General features: G+C 42.0%; 1 protein-coding gene across 2 annotated transcripts; it reads right to left on the bottom strand.

Annotated features, from left to right (window-relative positions):
- Nucleotides 1–396: 396 nt before the first annotated feature.
- On the bottom strand, nucleotides 397–24410 carry LOC140481942 (transmembrane protein 41A-like). 2 transcript variants are annotated; one of them, XM_072578680.1, is made up of 5 exons: nucleotides 24151–24406; nucleotides 18450–18603; nucleotides 15986–16147; nucleotides 6859–6997; nucleotides 397–4821 (listed from the first exon to the last, which is right to left on the bottom strand). In XM_072578680.1, the coding sequence occupies exons 1-5, from the start codon at nucleotides 24294–24296 to the stop codon at nucleotides 4598–4600; spliced, it is 825 nt and encodes a 274-aa protein (XP_072434781.1). In that variant the 5' UTR covers nucleotides 24297–24406; the 3' UTR covers nucleotides 397–4597. The 2 variants fall into 2 exon arrangements, with proteins under 2 accessions (XP_072434781.1, XP_072434782.1); XM_072578681.1 differs by lacking the exon at nucleotides 15986–16147 and having other exon boundaries at nucleotides 24151–24410.
- Between the last annotated feature and the right edge of the window lie 301 nt (nucleotides 24411–24711).

The following is a 24711-nucleotide window of genomic DNA, read 5'->3' as shown; positions in this document are numbered from 1 at the left end:
GAGCCTTAGTGCCAATACAGTTCAGAGGAAGCTTCACCCTGTAAACAAGCTGTGCTGCTTTGCCCCGAGAGAGTTTGATGAAGAAATGTTTTAGGCCAGATACATCATCCATACGTTGTCTTAAAATAAGGCTTGCCCTTCTCCATCTCAGCAGCTGCCAACTGCACTGTGAACACTGTCCCCATTTCAAACAGCAGACTTTCTACAAGGTGTGGATTGAAGTCTCTTGACTATACTTGTGCTTTCTTTTTAATCAATAGATAACACAGCACATCAATCTATAACCTGGGGTTTTCGCTCAAATTCGGTACTATTTGTTCACTGAGCCTGCTTTACACAGTCTACACACCAGCAACACTCGGGCTTCAGAATTAAAGAATGAAGATGGATAACAGATTTATTTAAATACTTTATTGAGGTTCCCAAATTCTGCTGTACTTGCTTAAACAAATCACACGCAATTTAAACAAATCAGACATCTGCCACTTTTAGTGGAGAAAATACTAGAAAACATGCAAATGTAAACACTCCTTTGGTAAAGTGAAAGACTGGTGAAAATATTTGGGAAAAGTGTAGATGACTTTCAAACATTTCCCATGTTCCTGTTTACAGTATCTACACACAGCATCAATATAAAACATCATTCACACTATAGACAGCAAGGCTGAGCTTTGTGTATAACAATTTAATAGCCATCCATGGTTATAAATCCCAAAGGATTCCACTTGAAAAGTATATGAAAATCTAATTATACCCAAACACAGTATACAAACTAAAAGTCCTCATTCTCAGCCACATATACTGGGATTTATACTGCAGGTGCTGATCCTGGATGAAAGTAGATGGCAACAGCTTGTTTACACTCCTCAAGCCAGGAGCAAACTGTGCAGAAGTGTACATATGCAGACAGTTCTACTCTCAGGCCTTCCAAGTTAACTGATCAGTGGGGGCATACTGAAACTTCTGTTATATTAATGTCTCTTGATATATAAAGGTTACAAATTATATGATCACCTTAGCACTAGTTAAACTTGCCTAAATTTACTTTGGACTTATTGGTGGAGAGTTGAAACTGTTCTGCCACTGAAGGAGCCAGAGTGGCTGAGGCAGAATATGAAACACTGTACAGGACAAAAACTCTCTCTACACAAAATGGTTCCATACCTTTAAAAAATAGGCCAGTGGGCTTGTAGTAAATCTATCCCAGTTTGTTCAGAGAAGAACTAATGCAGATTCTGACCATTTGTACTACAATTGTAACTTGGAGGAGACTTTATTCAGATAGAGAAAAAGGAATTGACCATGGAGTTACATAGAAATCAGCCCAACCTTATTGATGGAGAAATTACTACCGCTCTTCAAAACTCTTTCCCAACAATCACCACTTTGTAAGGCTCAGATTAATCCAGTATGGATTTATAGAACACATACTGGTTGATTGTTTTGAGGAAGAAAGCAGCAGCTTTAACAGTCCACACAGATGCCAGCAAGGCCTTTAACAAGGCTGCATATAGCCAACTAGTCAGAAAAGTAAAAGTGGCAAGTTGGATCCAAAATTGCTGCAGAAGGCATTGTGGCAGAAAGCAAAGGCCCTTATCTGTTTTTGGTAAACAGAAGATCACTTCTTTGCATCTGCAGTAAAATGAACAATTTAGGTTTAATCCTCTACCCTTCATTTAAGTGGCTTGCAAATTATACAAAAACTGTCCGAGGTTTACAATAAGGAAGAACAGGGAGCCAAGGAGATTTAATCAAGGGAATCTTAATATTTTGAGGGGCACAGATAGTGTGCTTGGGAAGGACTTAGTTCTGTTGGCAGAGCTCAATACCAGGAGACAAATTTGAGGTCAGAGTTGTGGAGAATTTCTTTCACCCAGAGATGGTGGGGATCTGTAAACTTCTACCATTCTCTTGGGCAGGAAAAGGAAAACAGACAAGACTTGAATTCACAAAGTGCTTTTCATAAGCACAGGATCTCTCAGTAATTATGCTTTAAAAGCATGTACTTAACTAATGCAGAAGAACTAACTAATGCATAAAGCAAACACCACCCTTACCCAAAGAGGAGATAATTATGGGAATACCTCCAAATCTCTCTCCATCCAGACTTGCTGAGAGTGTGGGGGTTCAGTGGTCAAAAATACCTAAAATTTCTCATTATAACGTAATCCATCCTGGCAGGAATTGAGTGGATCAGAACTCAGTTCCTGCTTCTTGCATGCCCAAACTAACAATCTAATTAGACTGGTCAGTTAGAGAGAGCTGGTTAAATTCACACCTCACCCTGACAACTACCCACTCTCTCCAATTTGGGAGCCTCACCACCCCATGGTTCATCAGAAGGCCAAACACCACCTTTCTTATGTGCATCTAGCAATAGCTGTTGGTGTCATATATTTCACAATGAAAAATGTAACAGGCCCCAACATGCAGTCAGTTTTCCAGGTTCACAGCACACCAGACACTTAAATATTATTAACATCCCTCAAACTCTATCCATGGAAATCCTCAAGAACATTTGAATTTTAAGTGCAGGCAGATGGGACTGATTTAATTTGGGATTATTGTCAGCATGTACTGGTTGGACTGAAGGGTCTGTTTCCCTGCTGCAGGACTCTTGACTTCAGAAAAAAGGATAAGACTGACTAAATAAACAGTTATCATCATTGGGTAAGATCAAATACGAAAAGGAAGGCAAGTTAGGAGCTCATGTTTCAACCGTACAGCTACTTGCAAGGCAATGAGAGATGGGGGAGTATAAGTGTGGATGCACATATGATCACAAAGTGGCAGGGTTGTAATCAAAGGAGTGGTAAGAGCAGCAATGACATGGCACATCATCTTCAGCTAACACTCCATTCCATGTTGGACACGTATTGTTTGATGACTGGGGGCTTTTCACAGGTACAGTAAGCCAAGCATTGAACTCAAGAGAGAACAAAACTTTTAACAGATAGGCTTCCACATCAAGTCAAAAAATTCTGCAACTGCTTTTCAAAGTTCCTTTGTAATACATACAGTGCTGTATTTACTTGCTGGGATTGAGGGGCAGGGTGGGGGAAAAGGCAGAGAAATGAGAAAATTATTTTACATTTTCTTCAGACATGCCCACCACTATCTTTGTTCTCATGCTTCTTGCTCCCATCTGACCATGGCATAAAGATTACCACTTTCTACATCCAGATCTGATCATCATCACTGGCTTCTCACCAGTTCCAACCCAGCAGTTGCTCGCTTATTATCATTAAAACATCAATTAATAAAAATATACTTCAACCCTCTGGCTGTTAGGGTCAATTACTACTCACATAGACCTCCACCATTCTCTCACACTTTAAATTTGGGATTCCTTCCCTCTCAACCTGCCCTGTGAAATCGTAAGTTAGGATATTTACCATTAAATATCTTGCTGAATGATGAAAGCAAAAATAATTTCCTTTTGGTTTTCAGGCTTCAGCTGCTCCATTTAGTCTCATTTGTCCCACCTGCCTTGAACACAATATTGAATAATTGAGGCAGGTGAGACACTCAGAACACGCCACTAATTTGACTGCAGGTAGTAACTGAGGATAGCAGCACTGCTGCCAGGTCACTGGAGAGGTAAGCAGGCTGGACACATAGCCACGAATGCCACACATCCTCACCAATCGGCTTCCCACCCAGTGGGAATGATCTCCCATTTGTGTGTGATCAGTCAGCTGATCTGCCAACACAAACAAGACCAAGAGGTGTGCAGCACGACTGAAAAGAACCAATGATGGCAGCTTGAATCAGAAGGGAGAACTTAAAAATAAAACAGGCATCACAGGCAGCTCAGTTTTGCCACAGGAGGTATGATGGCCCAGTCAGGTGGGCAGTTCCCACCAGAAGTTAGTTATCTCAATGCTCCAGGGTATTTTACACTACTGCAATCTCTCTGCACCAGTTAAGGCCAGACAGGAGAAAACATTAGTGTCTTTCATGACCTCAGAGCTTTCTAAAGTGCTTCACAACCAATGAAATACATCTGGGATGTTATGACTGCTGTAAAGTAGAAAACAGGGGATTGGGAACAACTATAGACTGGACTGTTTGACTGGAAATCCTTTAGCTTCTAAAACCAAAATGTGTTCTGTGCCCTCAGAGGACAGGTGACATCTTTTGCTATTTACATCTAGACAATCTGCATAATTTAGGTCTTTGACAAATAAAACCATAGTTCTGACCAGCTGAGGCCTTACTAGAGTTAAAGCAAAAATACTTTAGCGTGTCTCAATGCTCACAGCCACAGTTGAACTTCTTTTAATTACCTGTAAGATGACAACTCACTCAAATGTTATTGTCCACTTAATTATCAAGTATTGGACACCTTTTGCATGTGAAGTCGTAATAAGTGGGCACCTATCAGCTCAGACAGATGCAATTACTGTCAGCAGAGCTTCAGTAATCTGAATGGTAGCTTGTAGGCAGTGCTTTGAAGACTGTGGCATGGTTCAGATTTTACTAGACAGGCTTCTATGATAAGTAAAACTCCATATTTTAGAAAGATTGTTTCTTCAGATTAAGACTGTTTCATACAATAATAAAACCATAAATAACGAAGAGGGGTTAGCATCGGTCATCTTGTCTTCCGGTCATTATCCAAGTGCCCGTTTTTAACCTTTCCGCCCAACTGCAGATGCTGATGACTGTAATGTTTAATGAGAGCTCCAGGGACAAGTGCTACTATGGCAATGACCAGCAGTTTCATCAGGATGGACCAAGAAAACAGGTTATCCAGTGAAGAGATCTCAGACAGGATGCAGCCAGTCTGCACGCAGATGAAGTTATAGGGAAGGAGACCTTAAAGAGAAAAAGAAACTAAAATATTTCCTTTGCCAAAAGGTTTAAAATTTCTCTTCTCTTCCATTGGAACCATAATTTCTTACTGGGCTGCACAAATACCAGAACCCCTCAGGAAAGCAACAAATGTCAGCAGAGACTGGAGGCTAACAACAAGGAGCACAGATCCAAGCTTAAATATTTCTTTGTGTCTGTTAGACAAAGGAAGGTAAATTGACAACAATCAGGAGGAACCATGACAAAAGCTTCCTGTCTCACTGAAAGCTGTCACTATGGGTGAGACAGAGCAAAGCTCCCATGTAGCTTCCCTCCTGATACTCAAAAGCATAAGCATCCCTTAAGAACAAAACAGGCTTCACAAATCTGGGCTACAGGATAAAATGAACAGATTTTTAAGCATATATTCATGGGGTCTCATTGTGAACGGCCACCATTTTCAAATATCAACCACCTGAAACAAATAACCAAGACTTAAATTCTAGTCCACCTTTGCAATATTCACCCATTTAATTCCTTGTGCCCAACTCCCAGAATTGTTATAGTGCAGAAAGTGGTTACTTGTCTCATTGTAATTGTATCGACTCCTGTAACGAGCATCTCGTTTAGTATCTTTATCTTGGTTTTGTCTTATAACTCTACACATTCTTCATTTCCAAATACATTTAATTCCACTTTGAACCCATTTGAATGAAACTGTCTACATCTCAATTTCAGGCTGTCCACACCAGACCCTAACTACACACTGCTGAAAAGTTTCTCCTTATACCACTTATGATTTTTTTAAAACAAATTACTTCAAACCTGTGCTCTCTTGTTCCAAGTAGGAAGAGTTTCTCCCTAATTAGACTGTCCAGACACTTCATGATATTGAATATTTTAGCCAGATCTCCTCTCCAAGAAGAACAGTCTCAGATTCTCTGATCTATCCTCATTACTGAAATTCCTCATGCCAGGAAAAATTCTTGTAAACCTCTCCTGCACTCTCCGACATATTCACATCTGCCCTAAAGTGTGGCACGTACAACTATACTCAATACTCCAGATGAGGCAGACCCAGTGTCTTGTACAAGTTCAATATTATTATCTCCTTTCTCTTGTACTCTCTGCTCACGTAAGGCAAGCCTAGGACATTATGTGCTTTATAAACTGCTTTCGCAATCTGCCCAGCCAACTTCAATAACTTATGACACCCAGATTCCTCTGCTACTGCATCTGCTTTAGACCTGCACTCTATTTTACGTTCTCTCTATCAAATTGTATCACTCCATTCCTCTCTGCAGTGAGTGTCACCTATCAGCCTACTCCGCCAGCTTGTCAATGCTATACTGGAGTTCAACACCATCCGTCTCATAGGTTATCTATTTCCAAGTTCCAATGATTCATAAATCTGGAAAAGCAAGGTCCCAACAGTACATCCTGGCGAACTGGACTATAAAACATTCTTCAGCCTAAAAAACATCTATTAACAGTTACTCGGTTTCCTATCCCTCAAACTAGTTTATAACATTGTTACTGGCTCTTTCTTCCAGTTCAACCTTTCCTTAAATCTGGATGGTACTGTATCAAATGCCTACTGCACATCATCTATATCACACCAACAATACTACCCAATTAATCCTGTTACCTCTCAGGCAATTCCAGAAAGTGCTTCTTAACCTGCATTTAAGTGACTATTCATTGTCGCGATGTATTGCTTCTACAAGTTTCTCAAGCATTTGACTGATGTCTAGTTGTTTGGCTTTTCATCATACCCTTTCCGAAGAAGGGAAAATTAGCAATTTTCCAGACCTCCGACAGCAGCCCTTCCTAACACAAGGAAGACTGAAAAATTACTACCAGCGCCTCCCCAAATTCTAATTGCACAATAGCAGGAATTAAAATCCATACGTGGGGTGAAAAATGCAGGCCAACTGCTAACGCAAAGACAGGCTGAGAAAGAGAAAGACTTACACGCTGAGTATATGCAATATCAATTATAGAGATAGGGAAAAGGGGTTGCCTTTTACTTTGCAATTTACGGTAGGAATCATAGCTTACCAATTACAATGGAGAAGAAGAACTGTGTGAGAGGAACATTGAGAATGGGAGATGTGATGTTTAGGAACCAATTTGGAGTCATTGGGAAAAACCTGAGGAACAAGAGGAAAAAGAAGAGACTGTTCCGGTTTTCCTGCACCTGCAAGTAGAAAATCAGAGACAAAAAGGCAAAATTAATACTCCAATATGGTTTCAATAAAAAACAATGCAAATGTTTTCAATATTAAATGAGCAAATTATATGTCTATGAATCCCAGACTGTTTAATCAATTTCAGTGCCTCTCTGGCTACGTTTCTCCTTTTCAACCATAAAGTAAAACAACAAATTCCTTTGAGAGTTTGTTACAGAGGAATTTAATGACATTCTTTCATATGGTCTGGGAAAATGCAGAGTTTTTTTTGGAATTGACTGGTCAGGCTGCTTTCTTTGTCTCTGGCCCAGCTGAAGATTCAACTGATGTCAAGTTTCCCCAGAGTACAGAGTGAGTGAAAGGATCGCAGATGATCGAGAACCAGTAAATCAGCAGTCTCTCCTTGCCTTCAAGACCAAGTAACTGGTGCACCTGATATCAGAGGCTCAGTGCGTTCAGGAGTAAATGTGTGAAGTAGGAATGTTAAATTTCTTTTTTTTTTAAAAAGAGAAGAAAATGGACAATCAGCAATGTTGGAGCGAGTGTAGATAAATCAGAATTCCTGGTGCCCCTGAATTGCCCCCATTTAATTACTTTATTTCAATAAACCTGACTGGAAATACCTTAAAGATCCTGTACCTGCTGCAATACTGCTCTGTACACTAAATATACCTTGCTTATAATTAGATTATAGCTCATACTGCTTCTTGCTGGAATAGAGCAGCAGGAACCAGAGTGGCTGCGTGGAAACAGAAATAGGAGTCAACCATTCATGATCTGCTCTGCCCTTCGATATGATCACAGCTGATCTTCACCTCGAAGCCCACTTCCCCCACGCCTGACTCCCCCTGTTTGTCTATTCCCTTAGGACCCAAAGTCTGTCCATCACAGCCTTAAATATTTTCAACTATGGACCATCCACAATCATCCAGAATCAGGCAATTTTAAGATCTCTGCACTAATTTATTTCAGAGCACAAAAATGTAGGTCATCAGTTCCTGGGGATTTGTCAAATTTTAGTGCAAATTTTTACAGTTTATTTCTCTGATTAATTATTTTAATTTTCTCACTTATTAATTACTTGGTTTCCATCTATTTCTGATTTGTAAAGGAAAGGGTGAAGGCAGACAAAATATTTCTTTGATGTCTCTCCCATTTGCACATTACCCTTGATAATTTATCCTGTCCCTGCTTCCAAGGGACCAACATTTAGTTTAGCTACAGTCCTTTTTGTCCACTTGTAAAATTTGTTGTGCGCTTTAATGTTCCTGGCTGGCTTATGCTGATTCTAACTCTTCCCCTTTTTGAAGGATCAATTTTACTTTGATCCTTTGCTGATTCCTAAAAAGTTCAAGTCCTCGGGCTTCTTAGAATCCTTTGCAGCATTAGAAGTCGCTTCATTGAAGTTGATACAATTCATTATTACTAAGCTATGGATGGATATTTCTTATTGAGGATTTTCTTTGTTTTAAATGAAACATCGTTTGAATTGATTCTTTAAACATGTTTCACTGTTTTTAAATTCTCTCAGGAGATTAGGTTTTATTGACGAGGCCAACATTAGCTATCCATCTCTAATTACCCTTGAACCAAGTGGGTGCTCAGAGGGCAGTTGAGAATCAAGCACACTATTGGGTCTGGAGTTAAATGTCAGACCGGGTAAGGATGGTAGATTTTATACCCTGAAGGACATTAGTGAACCAGCCTGGTTTTTAATCGTTGAATGTTTCACTTGCACAGCCAATGCACTTTATTAAATTGTTGAATCTTTCAAATTCCACCAGGTGCCAATGTTCTCAGGATGACAGTTTGGGCCATTGGATTACCAGTCCTGTGATGTTACCACTACTCTCATATCCTTGGTTTTTAAGTCAATTTAGCCAGCTGTCCCCTTGTCCCTACACAATTGGCTTTAAGTTTAAGATTGTTCTTGGGAGAGTGTTACTTTCAAATGGAATAAGAAATTAAAATGAATTATGATTACTTCCTTCACCCTACCTGATTTTTATATAAATTATTAATCATACCTATTACACAATACTGGATTGTACATAACATTAGCCCCTGACTAGTTCCACAATGTATTGAGATAGTTGTCTTGAAGCAAAAGCATTTTGCAAATTCATCTTCCAGAGGCTGAATAGGCTGGGGCTGTTCTCCTTGGAGCGGAGGCTGAGGGGTGACCTTATATAGAGGTTTATAAAATCATGAGGGCCATGAATAGGGTAAATAGACAAGGTCTTTTCTCTGGGTTGGGGGGGGGGGGGAGGGGAGTCCAGAGAGCATAGGTTTAGGGTGAGAGGGGAAGGATATTAAAAGGACCTGAGGGGCAACCTTTTCATGCAGATGGTGATGCAGGTATGGAATGGGCTGCCAGAGGAAGTGGTGGAGGCTGGTACAATTACAACATTTAAAAGGCATCTGGATGGGTATATGAATAGGAAGGGTTTAGAAGTGCTGGCAAATGAGACTACATTAGGTTAGGATATCTGGTCAGCATGGACAAATCAGACTGAAGAATCTGTTTCCGTTCTGCACATGTCTATGACCACCTTTGTTCCAGTCTACAGTAAGATCAATGAAATGGGCAAAGTCCCAGCAATTACATTGGAACTTGGTCCAAAGGTAATAATGTCTTGTTTAATGATCCCATCAACTATATTACTATATGAGACAGCCTATTAACTAATCCCCATAGCATTTCCTGACTCTTGCTAGTCTTAATCTTCAAGCATACAGATTCTACTCTTGATCCTCTGAACCAAGATATTTTCTCAAGACTGCCCTTTACTGGAAGGACTATGCACTTTTCCAAACATACCCTAGATTATTTATTTCTCAATCTTGGTTACCCTATAACCACATCTCTGTAAATCGCAAAGTATAAACTGTTTATTTCTTTGAGCTTATGGATCATACTACGAATGCTTCACACTTTTGGATAAGGAGTCTTCAATATTATTTTATTATTACTTGAATGGATCTTGTATTATGTTAAACACTGTTCTTTTCTGTCCCACACAGCATGATTTTTACGCAATCGCAACACTGTTCTATCGCTTTGACTTTGCCCTTTGAATAGTATCTATCCCTCTGATCCCCGTCACTACCACATTCCTATTAATGTTCCTGACTTGAATGGCATGCTGCCTGATGATCCGTTTGCTTATCCACCAAGCAATAAACTTCTGTGGGTCAATATCAAGCGGGTTAGGCCTCCTATAGCCCTAATCTCCATACCTGCCTAATTCACTCTCTCACACTCCAGTCTCAGCCATTAATTAAGTCAGAAGTTATCAGGGGGTCTAAGTACCTAACAGACATGACTATCCTTTGGAAGAAAGGATCCAGATAACATACCTGATCCCTTCCTGATATACCAAGTGTCAGCAAATCAGAATCCAACTGACTGACTGAGCCCAAGTTATAGATACTCACCCAACACATGGCTGTCCAGAATTGCAATTCATTCCACAAACTCTCATGATGTAGATAAAGCGCACTACCAGCCCAGCCATCAATCATTAATCTTAATAGCAAGATATGGTCCCCTAGCTTGGAGGAATGGAACAGCACTCATAGCTACTCAAGGTAGCTTCCCACTTTGCATCAAATTTCCAACTTAAATGCAGCGCCTTGGATCATTCTGTAGAGTGGCAATCACTGTCTATTTATAAAAAAGGCTGACAATTCATATCCAACTTACAATTACTTAATCAGATTTTTGCTATTGCAATTAACATCTATTCAGGCTATCAGTTAATTGATCAGCAATTAACACAAACTGCCTGGAAATGCTATCGAACTATCTGAACTAACCTGCAACTTTTATTTTGCAGTTTCAAAGTGTTAAATCAGTCTGTTAAATCTAAATTATAACTCAAGACATGAAAAGAGATCCCTCTCAGGATAGACCTGTCCTGTCTGCAGATCTCCAGAGAGGATAGCTACAAAAGTGCCGTGCCGAGCTGGAAGATTGGAATTGGGATAAGGTGGGGGAAGGGGAAATGAGGAAACTGGTGAAATCCACATTTATGCCATGGAGTTGGAGTGTCTCAAGGTGGAAGATGAGGCATTCTTCCTCCATGCGTCAGGTGGTAAGGGAATGGCAATAGAGGTGGCCCAGGACCTACATGTCCTCCACAGAGAGGGAGGGGGAGTTGAAGTGTTTGACCACGGGGCGATGGGGTTGGTTGGTGCAGGTGTCCTGGAGATGTTCTCTGAAGCGCTCTGCAAGTAGGCGTCCTATCTCCCCAATGTCGAGGAGACCACGTCAGGAGCAACAGATACAGTAATTGAAGTGTGGAAGTGCAGGTGAAGCTTTGATGGACGCGGAAGGCTCCTTTGGGGCCTTGGGCAGAGATGAGGGGGATGGTGTGGGCACAGATTTTGCAATTCCTGTGGTGGCAGGGGAAGGTGGGTTGTTGGGGGGGCGTGGACCTGGCGAGGTAGTCGCGGAGGGAAAGATCTTTACGGAAAGTGGATAGGGGTGGGAAGGGAAATATATCTCTGGTGGTGAGGTCCGTTTGTAGGTGGCGGAAATGGCGGAGGATGATGCGATGTGTACGGAGGTTGGTGGGGTGGAAGGTGAAGACCGGGGGTTCTGTCCTTGTTGCGGTTTGTGGGGTGGGGTTCGAGGGTGCAGGTGCAGGAGATGGATGATATGCCCTGGAGGGCATCATCAACCATGTGGGAGGGGAAATTGCAGTCTTTAAAGAAGGAGGCCATCTGGTGCGTTCTGTGGTGGAACTGGTCCTCCTGGGAGCAGATGCAGTGGAGGCGGAGGAATCGGAATAAGGGATAGCATTTTTACAGGAGGCAGGGTGAGGGGAGGTGTAATCCAGGTAGCTGCAGGAGTCAGTTGGTTTGTAGAAAATGTCAGTGTTGAGTCAGTCACCATTCATGGAGATGGTGTAGTCCAGAAAGGGGAGGGATGTGTCTGAGATGGTCCAGATGAATTTAAGGTCGGGGTAGAATGTGTTGGTGAAGTTGATGAACTGTTCAACCTCCTCATGGGAGCACGAGGTGGCGCTAATGCAGTCAATGTAGCAGAGGAAAAGGTGTGGTTTTCCTCCACCTTGAATTCACGCTGAGCACATGCAGGTCCTAGGCCTCCTCCATCGCCACTCCCTTACCACCTGACACCTGAAGGAAGAACACCCCACCTTCTGTGTCAGGACCCTCCAACCCCATGGCAAAGTGTACTTCACCAATTTCCTCATTTCCCATCCCCCCACCTTATCCCAGTTCCAACCTTCCAGCTCAGCACTGCCCTCATGACCTGGCCATCTTCCCTCCCACCTATCTACTCCACTCTCCCTCCGACCTATCACCATTAACCCAACCTCCACCCACCTATCACAATCAGCCACTTTTCCCCTAGCCCCAACCCCTTCCCATTTATCTCTCCACCCCCAAGGTTCCCAGTCTGATGAAGGGCTTTTGCCCAAAATGTTGATTTCCTAGTTCTTCAGATGCTGCCTGACCTGCTGTGCATTTCCAGCACCATATTCTCAACTCTAATATCCAGCATCTGCAGTATTCACTTTCACCATGCTACAAGTGCGTCACATTTGCCTTGCACTATCTCCTCACATCCACTGTCACTCATCCAGAACTATCTTACGACTACTGACTCCTGACTTAGCACTTAGATCACAGAGCACACTGTTCTCAGATCACCATACTTTGAGTATTATTTATTCAGTACTTCAGTGATACCTTCTGCCTCCACAAGATGACTCCCTTCTTTGTCCTTCATCAACCCCACTGCTCTTCTTACTGTCCTTTTATTTACTGAGACAACTGTTGCCAAAAATCCTATAATATTTTGAAACCCATGATGCACCTTAGTGCAATGTCTGCTTGAGGCACAATATTGGGTAGAGACAAAAAACCTGCAGATACTGGGATCCAAAGTAGATAGGCAGGAGGCTGGAAGAACACAGGCAGCATCAGGAGTTGACGTTTCAGGTGTAACCCTTCTTCAGGGCTGGGGGGAGCTGCAAATGAAGGGGAAGGCGGGAGCAGGGTAGTGAAGTGGGGATAGGTGAAGAGGGTACGACCTGGTTGGTCAGTGGGAGGAATGGATCCGGTTGGTGGCAGGGAGCAGTGGCAGTGAGAGGGATAGGCTGGGATGGGAAAGGAGGTCATTTGAAATTGGAGAACTCAAATGTTGAGTCCTCTGGGCTGTAGGGTGCCCAGGATGAAGATAAATGTGTTATTCCTCCAACAGGCACTATGGTTTATTTTGGCAATGGAGGAGGCCAAGGATGGTTATGCCAGAAAAGGAGTGATTGGGGGAATTGAAATGGGCGCTGACCGGGAGGTCTGGTGGGCCCCTGCGGACCTGGCTGCGATGCACAGTGATCTATTCCTTAAGTTTATGTTTGGTCTCCCCGATGTAGAGACCACCACATCAGGACCACCTAATGCAACTAGGTTGGAAGAGAGGCAAGTGAACTTTTGTCTCACCTGGAAGGACTGTTTGGGGCCCTGGATGGAGGCTAGGGGATGGTGTACTGGCAGGTTTTGCATGTTTTCAAGTTGCAGGGGAAGGTACCTGGGGGTTCGGTGGCAGGGGTGGCGTGATCCAAGGACTGTCGGAGGGAACTCTCCTTGTGGAAGGCTGAGGGGGGATGGGGAGGGGAAGGTGTCCTTGGCGGACATGTTTGAGGATGATGCATTGGATACGGAGACTGGGGGGTGGTAGGTGAGGAACAAGGGGGACCCTTTATTGTGTGTGGGGTGGGCACTGTTTAGAGCGGTGGAATGGGGAATGCAGGTGGTGCAGTGGAGGGCTGACTGGGGATGGGTGGAGGGATGAAAAGCACGTTGTTCAAAATAGGTGGACATCAGGGACGCTTGCAAGTGGAACCTCTCCTCGTCTGAGCAGATGCGGTGGAGGTGGAGGAATTGGGAGAATGGGATGGAGTATATACGCAGGATACTGGGTGGGAGGAGGCATAGTCCAGGTAGTTATGGGAGTCTGTAGGTTTGTAGTAAATGTCCATGGCTCACTTATAGTCATTCAATCACTCAAACCTGCTCAACCATTTAGTCAGATTATAGCTGATCTGTAACCCAATTCCATATGCTAGCTGTGACCCCATAATCCTCAAAACCCTTAAAAAAAAATTCCATTTTAGACTTCAGCCGAGCATTTTAGGAAAGGCAGCTCCCGATTTCTACCTATCTTTTGTGCAACGGAATGCTCTTCTTGATTTCACTGACAGGCTTGTTTTAACTTTAAAATTCTGCACCGGATAGCTCCCACCAAACCAACAAATTTCTCTGTAACAGCTTATCAAATCTCTATTATTTTCAATTAGGTCACACCTCAAAGGAATACAACCCAAGTTCAGGCAATTTGTTCTCAATTCATGTAACACTTGTTCAAGACTGAAACCTCCAGATTCAAGTCTCTCTCCAGGCGTTCAGCACAGAGTCATAAAGATGTACAGCACGGAAACAGACCCTTTGGTCCAACCCGTCCATGCCGACCAGATATCCCAACCCAATCTAGTCAATCTGCCAACACCCAGCCCATATCCCTCCAAACCCTTCCTATTCATATATCCATCCAAATGCCTCTTAAATGTTGCAATTGTACCAGCCTCCACCACTTCCTCTGGCAATTCATTCCATACACGTACTACCCTATGCATGAAAAAGTTGCCCCTTAGGTCTCTTTTATATCTTTCCACTCTCACCCTAAACCTATGCCCTCTAGTTCTGGACTCCACAACCCCAGGGAAAAGACTTTGTCTATTTATCCTATCCATGCACCTCATAATTTTGTAAACCTCTTTAAGGTCACCCCTCAGCCTCCAATGCTCCAGGGAAAACAGCCCCAGCCTGTTCAGCCTCTCCCTGTAGCTCAAATCCTCCAACCCTGGCAACATCCTCGTAAATCTTTTCTGAACCCTTTCAAATTTCACAACATCTTTCCGATAGGAAGGAGACCAGAATTGGACGCAATATTCCAACAGTGGCCTAACCATGTCTTGTACAGCCACAACATGACCTCCCAACTCCTGTAACTCAATACTCTGACTAATAAAGGAAAGCATACCAAACGCTGCCTTCACTATCCCAACTACCTGTGATTCCACTTTCAAGGAGCTATGAACCTGCACTCCAAGGTCTCTTTGTTCAGCAACACTCCCTAGGACCTTACCATTAAGTGTATAAGTTATGGTAAGATTTGCTTTCCCAAAAGGCAGCACCTCGCATTTATCTGAGTTAAACTCCATCTGCCACTTCTCAGCCCATTGGCCCATCTGGTCAACATCCTGTTGTAATCTGAGGTAACCCTCTTCGCTGTCCACTACACCTCCAATTTTGGTGTCATCTGCAAACTTACTAACTACCTCTTATGCTCACATCCAAATCATTTATGTAAATGACAAAAAGTAGAGGGCCCAGCACCGATCCTTGTGGCACTCCACTGGGCACAGGCCTCCAGTCTGAAAAACAACCCTCCGTCTTCTACCTTTGAGCCAGTTCTGTATCCAAATGGCTAGTTCTCCCTGTATTCCATGAGATCTAACCTTGCTAATCAGTCTCCCATGGGGAACCTTGTCGAACGCCTCACTGAAGTCCATACAGGTCACATCTACTGCTCTGCCCTCATCAATCTTCTTTGTTACTTCTTCAATCATGTTTGTGAGACATGATTTCCCACGCACAAAGCCATGTTGACTATCCCAAATCAACATAATCCAAGTTAATATTTCAGCACTGTACTCTTGGGTGACAGGTTATACGTCCTAGTGCCCTGGCCTATATTTATCCCTAAACTAATAGTCTTAGGTCACCCTTTATCTCAGAACTGCTTGTGAGACCTTTGCTAGATACAAATTGGCTGCAAATTTGAGCAGAGGCTGAAGGAAATTTTTGGAACATCCAGAGTTCATCAAAGCAAGCTTCTATCCTCCCTTTTACTATATTGAATTCACTCCACCATTCAAAAGCAAGCTGATTAGATTATTTACCTTTTGTTGTAGCATTGAGAGTCTCTCAGGAAATCGTTGCACCACAAACTGTTTGCCGTATGTCTTGGACAGCAGGAAGCAGAAGGTTGCTCCAATTGCTGTTAAAACACAACACAAGGCAAGGCCCAGCCATAGTCCAAATAACGCACCCGCTAATATATTCTATATGAAGAGAGAGGCTGCATTATTGAGGAATGATTAACTATTTATATCCACACAATCCATTTTCTACAACAGCTTAAGAAACAGGAGCCAAAGGAGAACAAAGTGCTGGAAATACACATTGGGTCTGAGGATCACAGACCGGAAATTTTAAACGGAGTTTCACCCTCCAAAGATGCTATGAGAAAGTGAGGACTGCTAATGAAAGGCATATGTCTGAAATGTCAACTCTCCTGTTCCTCGGACGTTGCCTGATCTGCTGTACCACCCTTTTGCTCTCCACAGATGCTGCCAGAACTGTTGAGTATTTCCAGTATTTTCTGCTTTTATTTCAATTTTCTAACATTCACAGTTTTATCAAAGAAAAATATTGAGGAAGGCCAAATAGCTGAACATAATCCACCATTGCCAGAGCAAGGTGCTTCATGGATTCAGGCTCACTGAAAACTGTCGTCAGCTCACATGGTTAATAACCAGGTCAAAGCAAATGGCAAAACTCACTATTGCGCATGAAAGTTAGTCTGGTAATAGCGATGTTGAAAATTAACGTACAGCTATAAAAACACGATTCAAATTCCTGAAAAACAAGGTGCCAAGCTGGAGGGAGATTACTGAACCTCGAGTGGTAGGGTTTAGCAAGTGAGCAAATCCTAGCTGATTACAGTGATCTCAGTTTATAAACTAGAAAACATATTTAATTCTCTGCTGCTTAAAATGGGAAAAAACTTCTCCCCAACAAAAACAAAAATGACTGAAAGCATGAATTAAAAAGATTTTGAAATCTCAAGTAAATTCAAATGAAAATGTTATTAAAGGATGTGAGGCTGAAGACAGAGGTCTGAAAATCTTGGGTGACAAGAATTAGTCATTACAGCACTTCTGATCTGTAGTGAAATACGAATGCTTTTAGGTCACCTTAAATGGGTGGAATTATTAGACTTCAAATTATTGGTAAAGATTTTTTTCCCCCCCGTATCAATGCATTTGTATCAAATCACAAAAATAACTTCAATATTCAGTATAGTAGGTGCACTTAATACACAATGTCTGTGCAAACAACCTTGTGGAAATCTGTATGTGCAAAGAGATACAAAGGACGGTGGCAGTGCTTTGCGAAGTATTTTCCAATGTGACCCTATTTCCAACACGTCATCATCTTGAGGGCAATTAGACATGGGCAACAAATACTATTCTTGTCAAGGACACCCATATCAAACTAGTAAAATACTTAAATTAACATGGACCCAAACACTAACAAAACTAAATAATAAAGCAGCAGAGCAATTGTCTGCATGTAAATATTTGAGTTGCTATATCAGATATAGATTCTTCTATTTAGATGTTCCCAAAAGCACTTTCAAAAATACTTTATATATCTCTACAAGTTTCAGAAAAGTTCTGTATAATCCATAATAGAAGACTCAGCCCCTCTGCTTCCAATCATGTCCATCTTTCCAACCCCTTCCCCACAGCTACTTAGTGTCTCTCATTAATGTTCCACCACCTCTTAGCCATGGAGCAGACGCACTTCCAATTTCCTTCCTGCAACACTCAGACACTATCCCCAATGTCTCCTCCTCAACCTCAAACTTCCTGTTTTATTGCTAGTCCTCTTTTAAAACTCTTTGTAATATTGAACAGTCGATTCTCTTCCTCAAAGCTCTGAAGTCCTCTTAACTTCTCAGATGGAATTTGGTCTTTGCAGAAGACAAAAAAAAACTGAAGAGAGGTTATAATTATTCCAAAGGACTGAACAAGCTAGGTTTCTCTGGAAAAGTTGACTTATTTGACGTTTTTAAAATGATTAAGAACTTTGATATTGCAAATGTAGAAATGCAGATTTTTCCACTTGTCAAAACCACTGAACACAAGATAGTCACCAATAAATCCCAATAAGGAATCACATCCTCTATGCACAATAGATAGGACTTCCTTTCACAGTAGTATAGACAAATAGCACAAATGTATTTAAGGGGAAATCCAGGAGGGAGAATGGTATGCAACGGTTATGCTGACGAGCTGAGCTGACATAAGCTGGGAAGACTCCTGTCCATCATAAACATGACATGGGCCAGATGGGTCAAATGACCTGCTTCGCTGCTATAAATACCATGCAACTTAACCACTGCTGTCTTAGTTTTTTTTTTAAATGGAATAGCAACAGCTTCCAATCATACATCTAATGAAAATGTTGGTGTTTCTTTTCCCACGTTGTCAAAATACTTCACATTATATTCTCTGGAAGTAATTTATATTTACAGACTTTCACATTGCAATACAGCTGCCGAGGCTCAATACTTGCCAGGAAGGAGGAGCCAGGGATTGCAAAGGTCTGTTTGTAGAGGTATGCACTACAGAAGAGTAGGAGCACATAACCAGCGTGCTGAGCTCTGTAGGATTGCAGCAAGCCAGCAAGCGCTCGCAGTTCTTCCAGGTCAGATGGGAATGTCAGTAACCTACAGAAAGCAAAAGAAAATAGTATATCACTTCTGTGAACCGACAACATAGTTGAATTAGATTAATGTACAACTCATCCAAGCAGATCCTCATTGAAGGGAAGCATTTAATTATCTTAATTAAATATCTGAATTCTGCACCAAAGGGGATGAATAAAACTCATTCAAAAATATCAAGTAAATGAAGATATACTGATCAAATGACATTAAGTTTGGTTCTTAAAGATCCCAGCAATGCCTTGGGTGAGATCCCAGCAATGCCTTAGTTGTGAAGTCTGGGGAAGTGCTCAGTCAACCCCAGGCACTTTAACTCAGTTTCAACAATGGAATATACACAGAGAAGTGTTTGTATAGTAATGGCTTTATAGCTGGGAATTTAGTCAAAAATGTTTTTGATTCTTTGTAAATGCTGCAGATAGGAAAGTAATACAGTAGTTCCACCTCCCCCACCCTGATACCTGTTGGGGACATGTTCCAGGACCTAGAACAGAATCCCAAAACCATAGATAGTAGTGAACCCATTCATTTAAATGGGAAATTTATCTTCCCGGCAGCCCCCAGTCTGGGAACGTTCCATGTAATATGTTCGGGCCGCGGTAAACTGCAGGCAACTGAAACTGTGGAAGCCGACTCCGCAGATACAGCAATCGCCCTGTACTGTATATTCCAATTTATTTGTACTTCACGAAAGCTTTGACAAGGTTTCACACAAAATAATTAATCTAAAGCCAAACATAAAAATATGGTTTTTGAAACAAAGAGGACAGATGATAGGTTTGGTCTGCATAGACATTTATACAGATCCCATGGCACCAGAAGGTTCACTCAGCCTGGAATTCATCCATTAACTAACTTCACCAAAACAGATTTACTGATTACTTATCTCATGGTGTTTGACAGCACTGCTGCATGAAAGCTATTACTGTTTCAACCTACCAGTATATTAATCAATGGTTGCCCTTTTAAAACAGAAACACTTCACTGTCTGATTATTACAAGTTTGTTCAATGACAAAAAAAATTACTGAACAATTGGTTCTCAGACTGAAGCAAGGTATATAGTGAGAATCCTCAGGAACAGAATTAGGACCATGGCCTTTTCTGGGACTATCTTAAAGACCTAGACTTTGGTGTACAGGGCACAACTTGAAAATTCAAACTAAGTTTGGAATATTCTCAACTACGAACTGGATAGTTAGACTTCGAGATGCAGAAAGGCCAGCAAATGGGTACATAGTTAATAAATTTAATTTAGTGCAGATAAGTGTAAAGTGAAACATTTTGGTGGAACGAACACAAAATAAAGCATCCAATTCTAAACAACAAAGGGTTCTTGTGGTGTAGCGGTAATATCCATACATTTTGTCCTGAAAGCCCAAGTTCATCTGCTTCCCTAATAACATCTCTGAACAGGCTGGTTAGAAATACCTACAATGTCAAAGCAGCTTCTGAGAGAGCTCAGAGTATATGTGCACAAATTATTAAACACGGTAGGACAGTTAGAGAAAGTAGTTAATAAAGCATACTGGATCCTGGGTTTTACTTCCAGAAGCACAGAACATAAAATTAAGGAAGATGTTCTGAATCTTTACAAAACACTAGTTTGGCCTCAATTGGAATACTGCATGGTCGTGAAAGAGGAGGACAGTGTGTTGTAAAGATTCATGAAAATAATTCTGGAGATGTGGAACTTTAATCTGGTGGATAGAAACTGAGGTTATTGTCTATAGAGAATCATAGAATCTCTACAGTGTGCAAGGAGGCTATTCAGTACATCAGGCCTACATCAAAGAGCATTCCACCCAAATCCACTCTCGTCACTGTAACCCTGCATTTCCCATGGCCAATCCACCTTACCTGCGCATCTTTGGACTGTGGGAAGGAAACCAGAGCATCCAGAGGAAACCCACCCAAACACGGTAGAACGTGTAAACTGTAAGCAGTTACCTGTGGGTGGAATTAAATTTGGGTCCCTGGTACCGTAAGGCAGCAGTGGTAACTATTGAGCCAAAGGTTGAAAGAAGATTTAATAAAGAGCACTCAGGCAATATGATAGCTTGGTGGATCAGGAAAGTTACGTTCTCAGGAAAATGATGGGAAGAGGGATGTAAAAATAAAAGCCTTCAGCTTCTTTAAACGCCCCAAGCAGAAGCAGAAATCAAGGTTTTTACACATGTGCAGATTGACTATAAAAAAAAGTAGTAAAGATTCAAACTTGTTTTTATTTCCCATAAGGATGTTTTGATTTAGTGATCTTCATTTGCCTGCCTGACTACCAAATTATCTGTGCATTTTAGAACCTGTTACAGTCTCAATTTTTTTTTACATCTTCCAATTTTGATCAGTTGACAAATTTTCACTACAAATAGTTTGCTTCTCAAAATGTGCAAAGCATGAGACAAATATCTAGAACAGATTTAATAGCCATACCTTGCAAATGTGAAAGAATAAAGTGTGTATTAAATACCTCTAACATAGCTAAATATCCCAACTCAATTATTTTTAACACCAGGCCATAGAAGCAAGGAGCAAGCCCGGTGAATAAAAGCTTGATCAGAGGTAAGTTTTCAAGGGATATCTTAAGGAGGTCCAGAAGATTAGAGAGCTAGAACCCAGCAATTAAGGTCAAAGCAAAGATGAAACAGAGAATATAACTAGCGATATGCAAATGTGCCTAAATTAGAGGGCTGCAGACATCTTAATGGTGAATATGGTTGCAGACAGTTACAGGGATAGATTGAGAGATTCAAAAAACAGGGATAAGATTTTAAAACTGAGTCACATGAGACTCTGAAGCTAGCGTTGATATATTATATGAAAACAACTGTAATGGAATCATCTTTGTGAATCCATTTTGTACTGTGCTAATCGTCAATCTGCAAATATTGTAACATTGAAAGAAGAGGCTTTTCCAAGGGGTTGCTACATTTGATTTCCAATTTATTAGTTAAGGAGGGCTGGGTTTATTACAATGTTTCCAACAGATTATTGAAATTCTGGATATAGGTTTGCTCGCTGAGCTGGAAGGTTGATTTTCAGATGTTTCATCACCACACTAGGTAACATGATCAGTAAGCCTCTGGATGAAGCACTGGTGGCATGGCCCGCTTTCTATTTGTGTGTTTAGGTCACATAAACAGAAAGCAGGCCGTGCCACCAGTGCTTTATCCGGAGGCTTACTGATCATGTTACCTAGTATGGTGATGAAACATCTGAAAATCAACCTTCCAGCTCAATGAGCAAACCTTCATCTAGAACCTCAACTTTAGCTACAAATCTTCTCAAAACTCACTCAGGTTATTGAAATAAATTTTAGGCAGTTGGATAGAAGAATGTTGCTGTGCTTGGGCTACCAGTCAGTCAGTCACTCATAAGCAGGGTGAAGACTGTCTACTTATCTCAAGAGTGGTGATGAAGAATGCTCTAAGCCATGAGATTCAGGAGAAGCCCAGGATTCAGGATGCAGAACCAAATGTTGGGATAAGGACTCAAAAAAACCCTGGGAACTATGGCAGTTCTATTCAGCTAAAAAGACAGGGTGAAGGAAGCCCTATGGTAAAGTTTTTTGTTGTTTGGTCAAAACAGTGGAAACTTGTGGATTTTCTTCTCTTTGAGATCCCAGATTCTTTTCATCTAATGAAAAGAAAGTTACTTGTCCTGAGAGAGATTGAAATATAAATCTGGCGTTCTAGTCTGGGATTGCAATCCAATTTGATGTGAATTACGACACAGACAGTAGCACTTTGGATGATTGGGGTGGAATATGGGAAGTTTGCCAGTAAAGCATTGGAAGCGGGAAGTCTGAAGACAAAGTCATAGATGAAGGTTTCAGCAGCAGACAAGCTGAGGAGGTGTCTGGGTTGGATGATATTTTTGAGAAAGCAGTAGACATTCATAGCGATGGAGCAGGTAAGTAGTTGCAATCTAGATCAATCAACAATGGGAAACATTTAAGAGCATGCACAAATAAAGTTCACTACAAGTAGAGAGAAACTAGACCCTATTGTGACTTCACAGAGTTCACAACTGTATGTTAGGAATGAGGTGATAGTAATTATGTAAATAGCAGAAAAGCACAGGGTAAGAAACAATAGAGATTAGGAGAAATGTTGAAAGAACCATGAAAAGGGCAGACAGGAAGTATGAAATTATTAATAAGAAATAAAGGAAAATGTAAAATACTTATAGGCACATGAATTTGGGAGATAGGACAAGTGGCCAAATTGATTCAAAATCCCTGTTTCAGATGGATTGCATCAATAAATTTCAAAAATAATATATGAAGCGACAGCAGAGGGACTAACTGCACACATTTAAGAAGCTGTTAGAAAAAGGATAGTGTGCCAGGGAACTTGCTGACAGTTACCGTAATTCCTATAATTAAGCAGAGCAGGCCATAACCAACGAGTTACAAAACAGTCACCTTTAACATCAGTCCTCTATAATGAAATTTCTACTATCAAAAGGAACAATACAAAAAAATGTCAACAAACACCACAGATTTCAAGTGGAGAAATTTTGCCTAATCAATCTTATTCAATTTTTGAGTGGACATCAGACAAAAAAAAATGACTTTCGCTTTCAGGCACTAATGGATCTACTGCATTTTCCCATGTTTAGTGATTGGAACATATTTGTTGATAAGCGCACTTTTGGGGTAACCCTAGTTTAAAGAGTTTCAGCTGCAAAACGTTAGGTTTACAAACTTGGCTCACAACTCCCTAACACTTTCAAAGAACAATAAAATCACACTAAATTGGTATTGATATGAAGAATATCAAAATCTGTACATAATTGAGAAAAGCTCTTTCAGCACATGTGAAATTTTCCAACTCATTGTGAAGAGATCAGGTAGTTTTCAAGGTGACAAAGGCATTGACAGAGTAATGTCAAAAACTAATTCCTCTGGTTAATAAGTCAGTAATGATAGCTTGTTTAAACTCAGTGATCTGGAGAGGAGACAAGGGGAATCCTGTTTTCACAAGAGATTTTGGGATCTGGAACACTCTACCTGAAATAGGTGGCAGAAGTAAACACCAAAAATGATCTTGAGACAGGGTGTTGGATGGAACCGAGATTGAGCACTTTGGTAAGATATATGAACAACTTCAGTCAGAGGCGCAGAGAGGAAGGAGCGCTACTTCCAAAGGAGCCAGCAGGCATGACAGAAGCCCTCTGTGCTTCTGGTTCATAGAATGATGAATGCCACTGCTGGGACAGGGAAAGGAAAGGCTTTGAATTAATTCAGCATCACTCTAACCCCCACTGTGGGGTGGAGAAGGGAAGAAAGCTAGACCCCGAGTGGTCAGTTAGGTGATAGAAAACAGGAGCAGGCATAAGCCAATATGACCACCCGACAACTGCACAGGTGACCGGAGGCAGACAGAACAGCCAAAACCAATGGGGCAGATGACAGTGTGACCTTGCTGTGCATAAAACTCCATTCCCAAAGGGCACAGGCTCCCTTCACACACTGACACACACAGAGAGAGAGAGAGAGAGAGAGGACACGACTCCTGCTCCTCCCCCGCGCCCCCCCGCCCCTCACCTGGACTCCTGCCTCTCCTCCTCCTCCTGGTCGCTCAGCGACTCCCGGCCGTGCACCGCATGGGGCAGATTGCTGGACAGCACGTACAGATAAGCCGTGGCAGCGGCGAAAACGAGCACCAAGCCAACCGGAGACTTGGCCGACATGAACCCGGACCCGACCGCCGGGAGACCACGCTCTTCCCCTCGCGCTGACGATGGCGGCGAGAGCCCGGCAGCGCGCAGGCGCCCCCCCGCCGACACGGCACGTCACCTGACCAGCCCACTCCACCACACACACACACACCCGCAGTGCGCATGTGCCCTCCGGCCTGGTGACATCACAGTCACACTCCCCCCGCAGTGCGCATGTGCCCTCCGGCCTGGTGACATCACAGAGTCCCACCCCCACGGCGCCATGGTAACCGCACACCCCAGCCCTTGATGGGGTCAGATGGGCCTTTAGATCCCACGTTTATAAACTGCATGGGGGAAAGTGAGGACTGCAGATCAGAGTTGAGAGGGTGGTGTTGGAAAAGCGCAGCATCCGAGAAGCAGGAGAATCGACGTTTCAGGCATGAGC

Source organism: Chiloscyllium punctatum, chromosome 10 (genome assembly GCF_047496795.1).
Source record: "Chiloscyllium punctatum isolate Juve2018m chromosome 10, sChiPun1.3, whole genome shotgun sequence".
Taxonomy (NCBI): Eukaryota; Metazoa; Chordata; class Chondrichthyes; order Orectolobiformes; family Hemiscylliidae; genus Chiloscyllium; species Chiloscyllium punctatum.
The sequence above is the reverse complement of the archived record's forward strand: the minus strand, read 5'-3'. Positions and strand labels throughout refer to the sequence as shown.

What these genes read in the sequence shown, in the direction of transcription:
- LOC140481942 (XM_072578680.1), bottom strand. Translation starts at nt 24,296, where the DNA reads ATGTCGGCCAAGTCTCCGGTTGGCTTGGTGCTCGTTTTCGCCGCTGCC. An exon ending in GAGGAGAGGCAGGAGTCCAG is followed by an intron (nt 18,604 to 24,150) that starts GTGAGGGGCGGG and finishes TGCTTTCTGTAG; the next exon opens with GTTACTGACATTCCCATCTG. An exon ending in TCCCTGGCTCCTCCTTCCTG is followed by an intron (nt 16,148 to 18,449) that starts GCAAGTATTGAG and finishes CTCTTCATATAG; the next exon opens with AATATATTAGCGGGTGCGTT.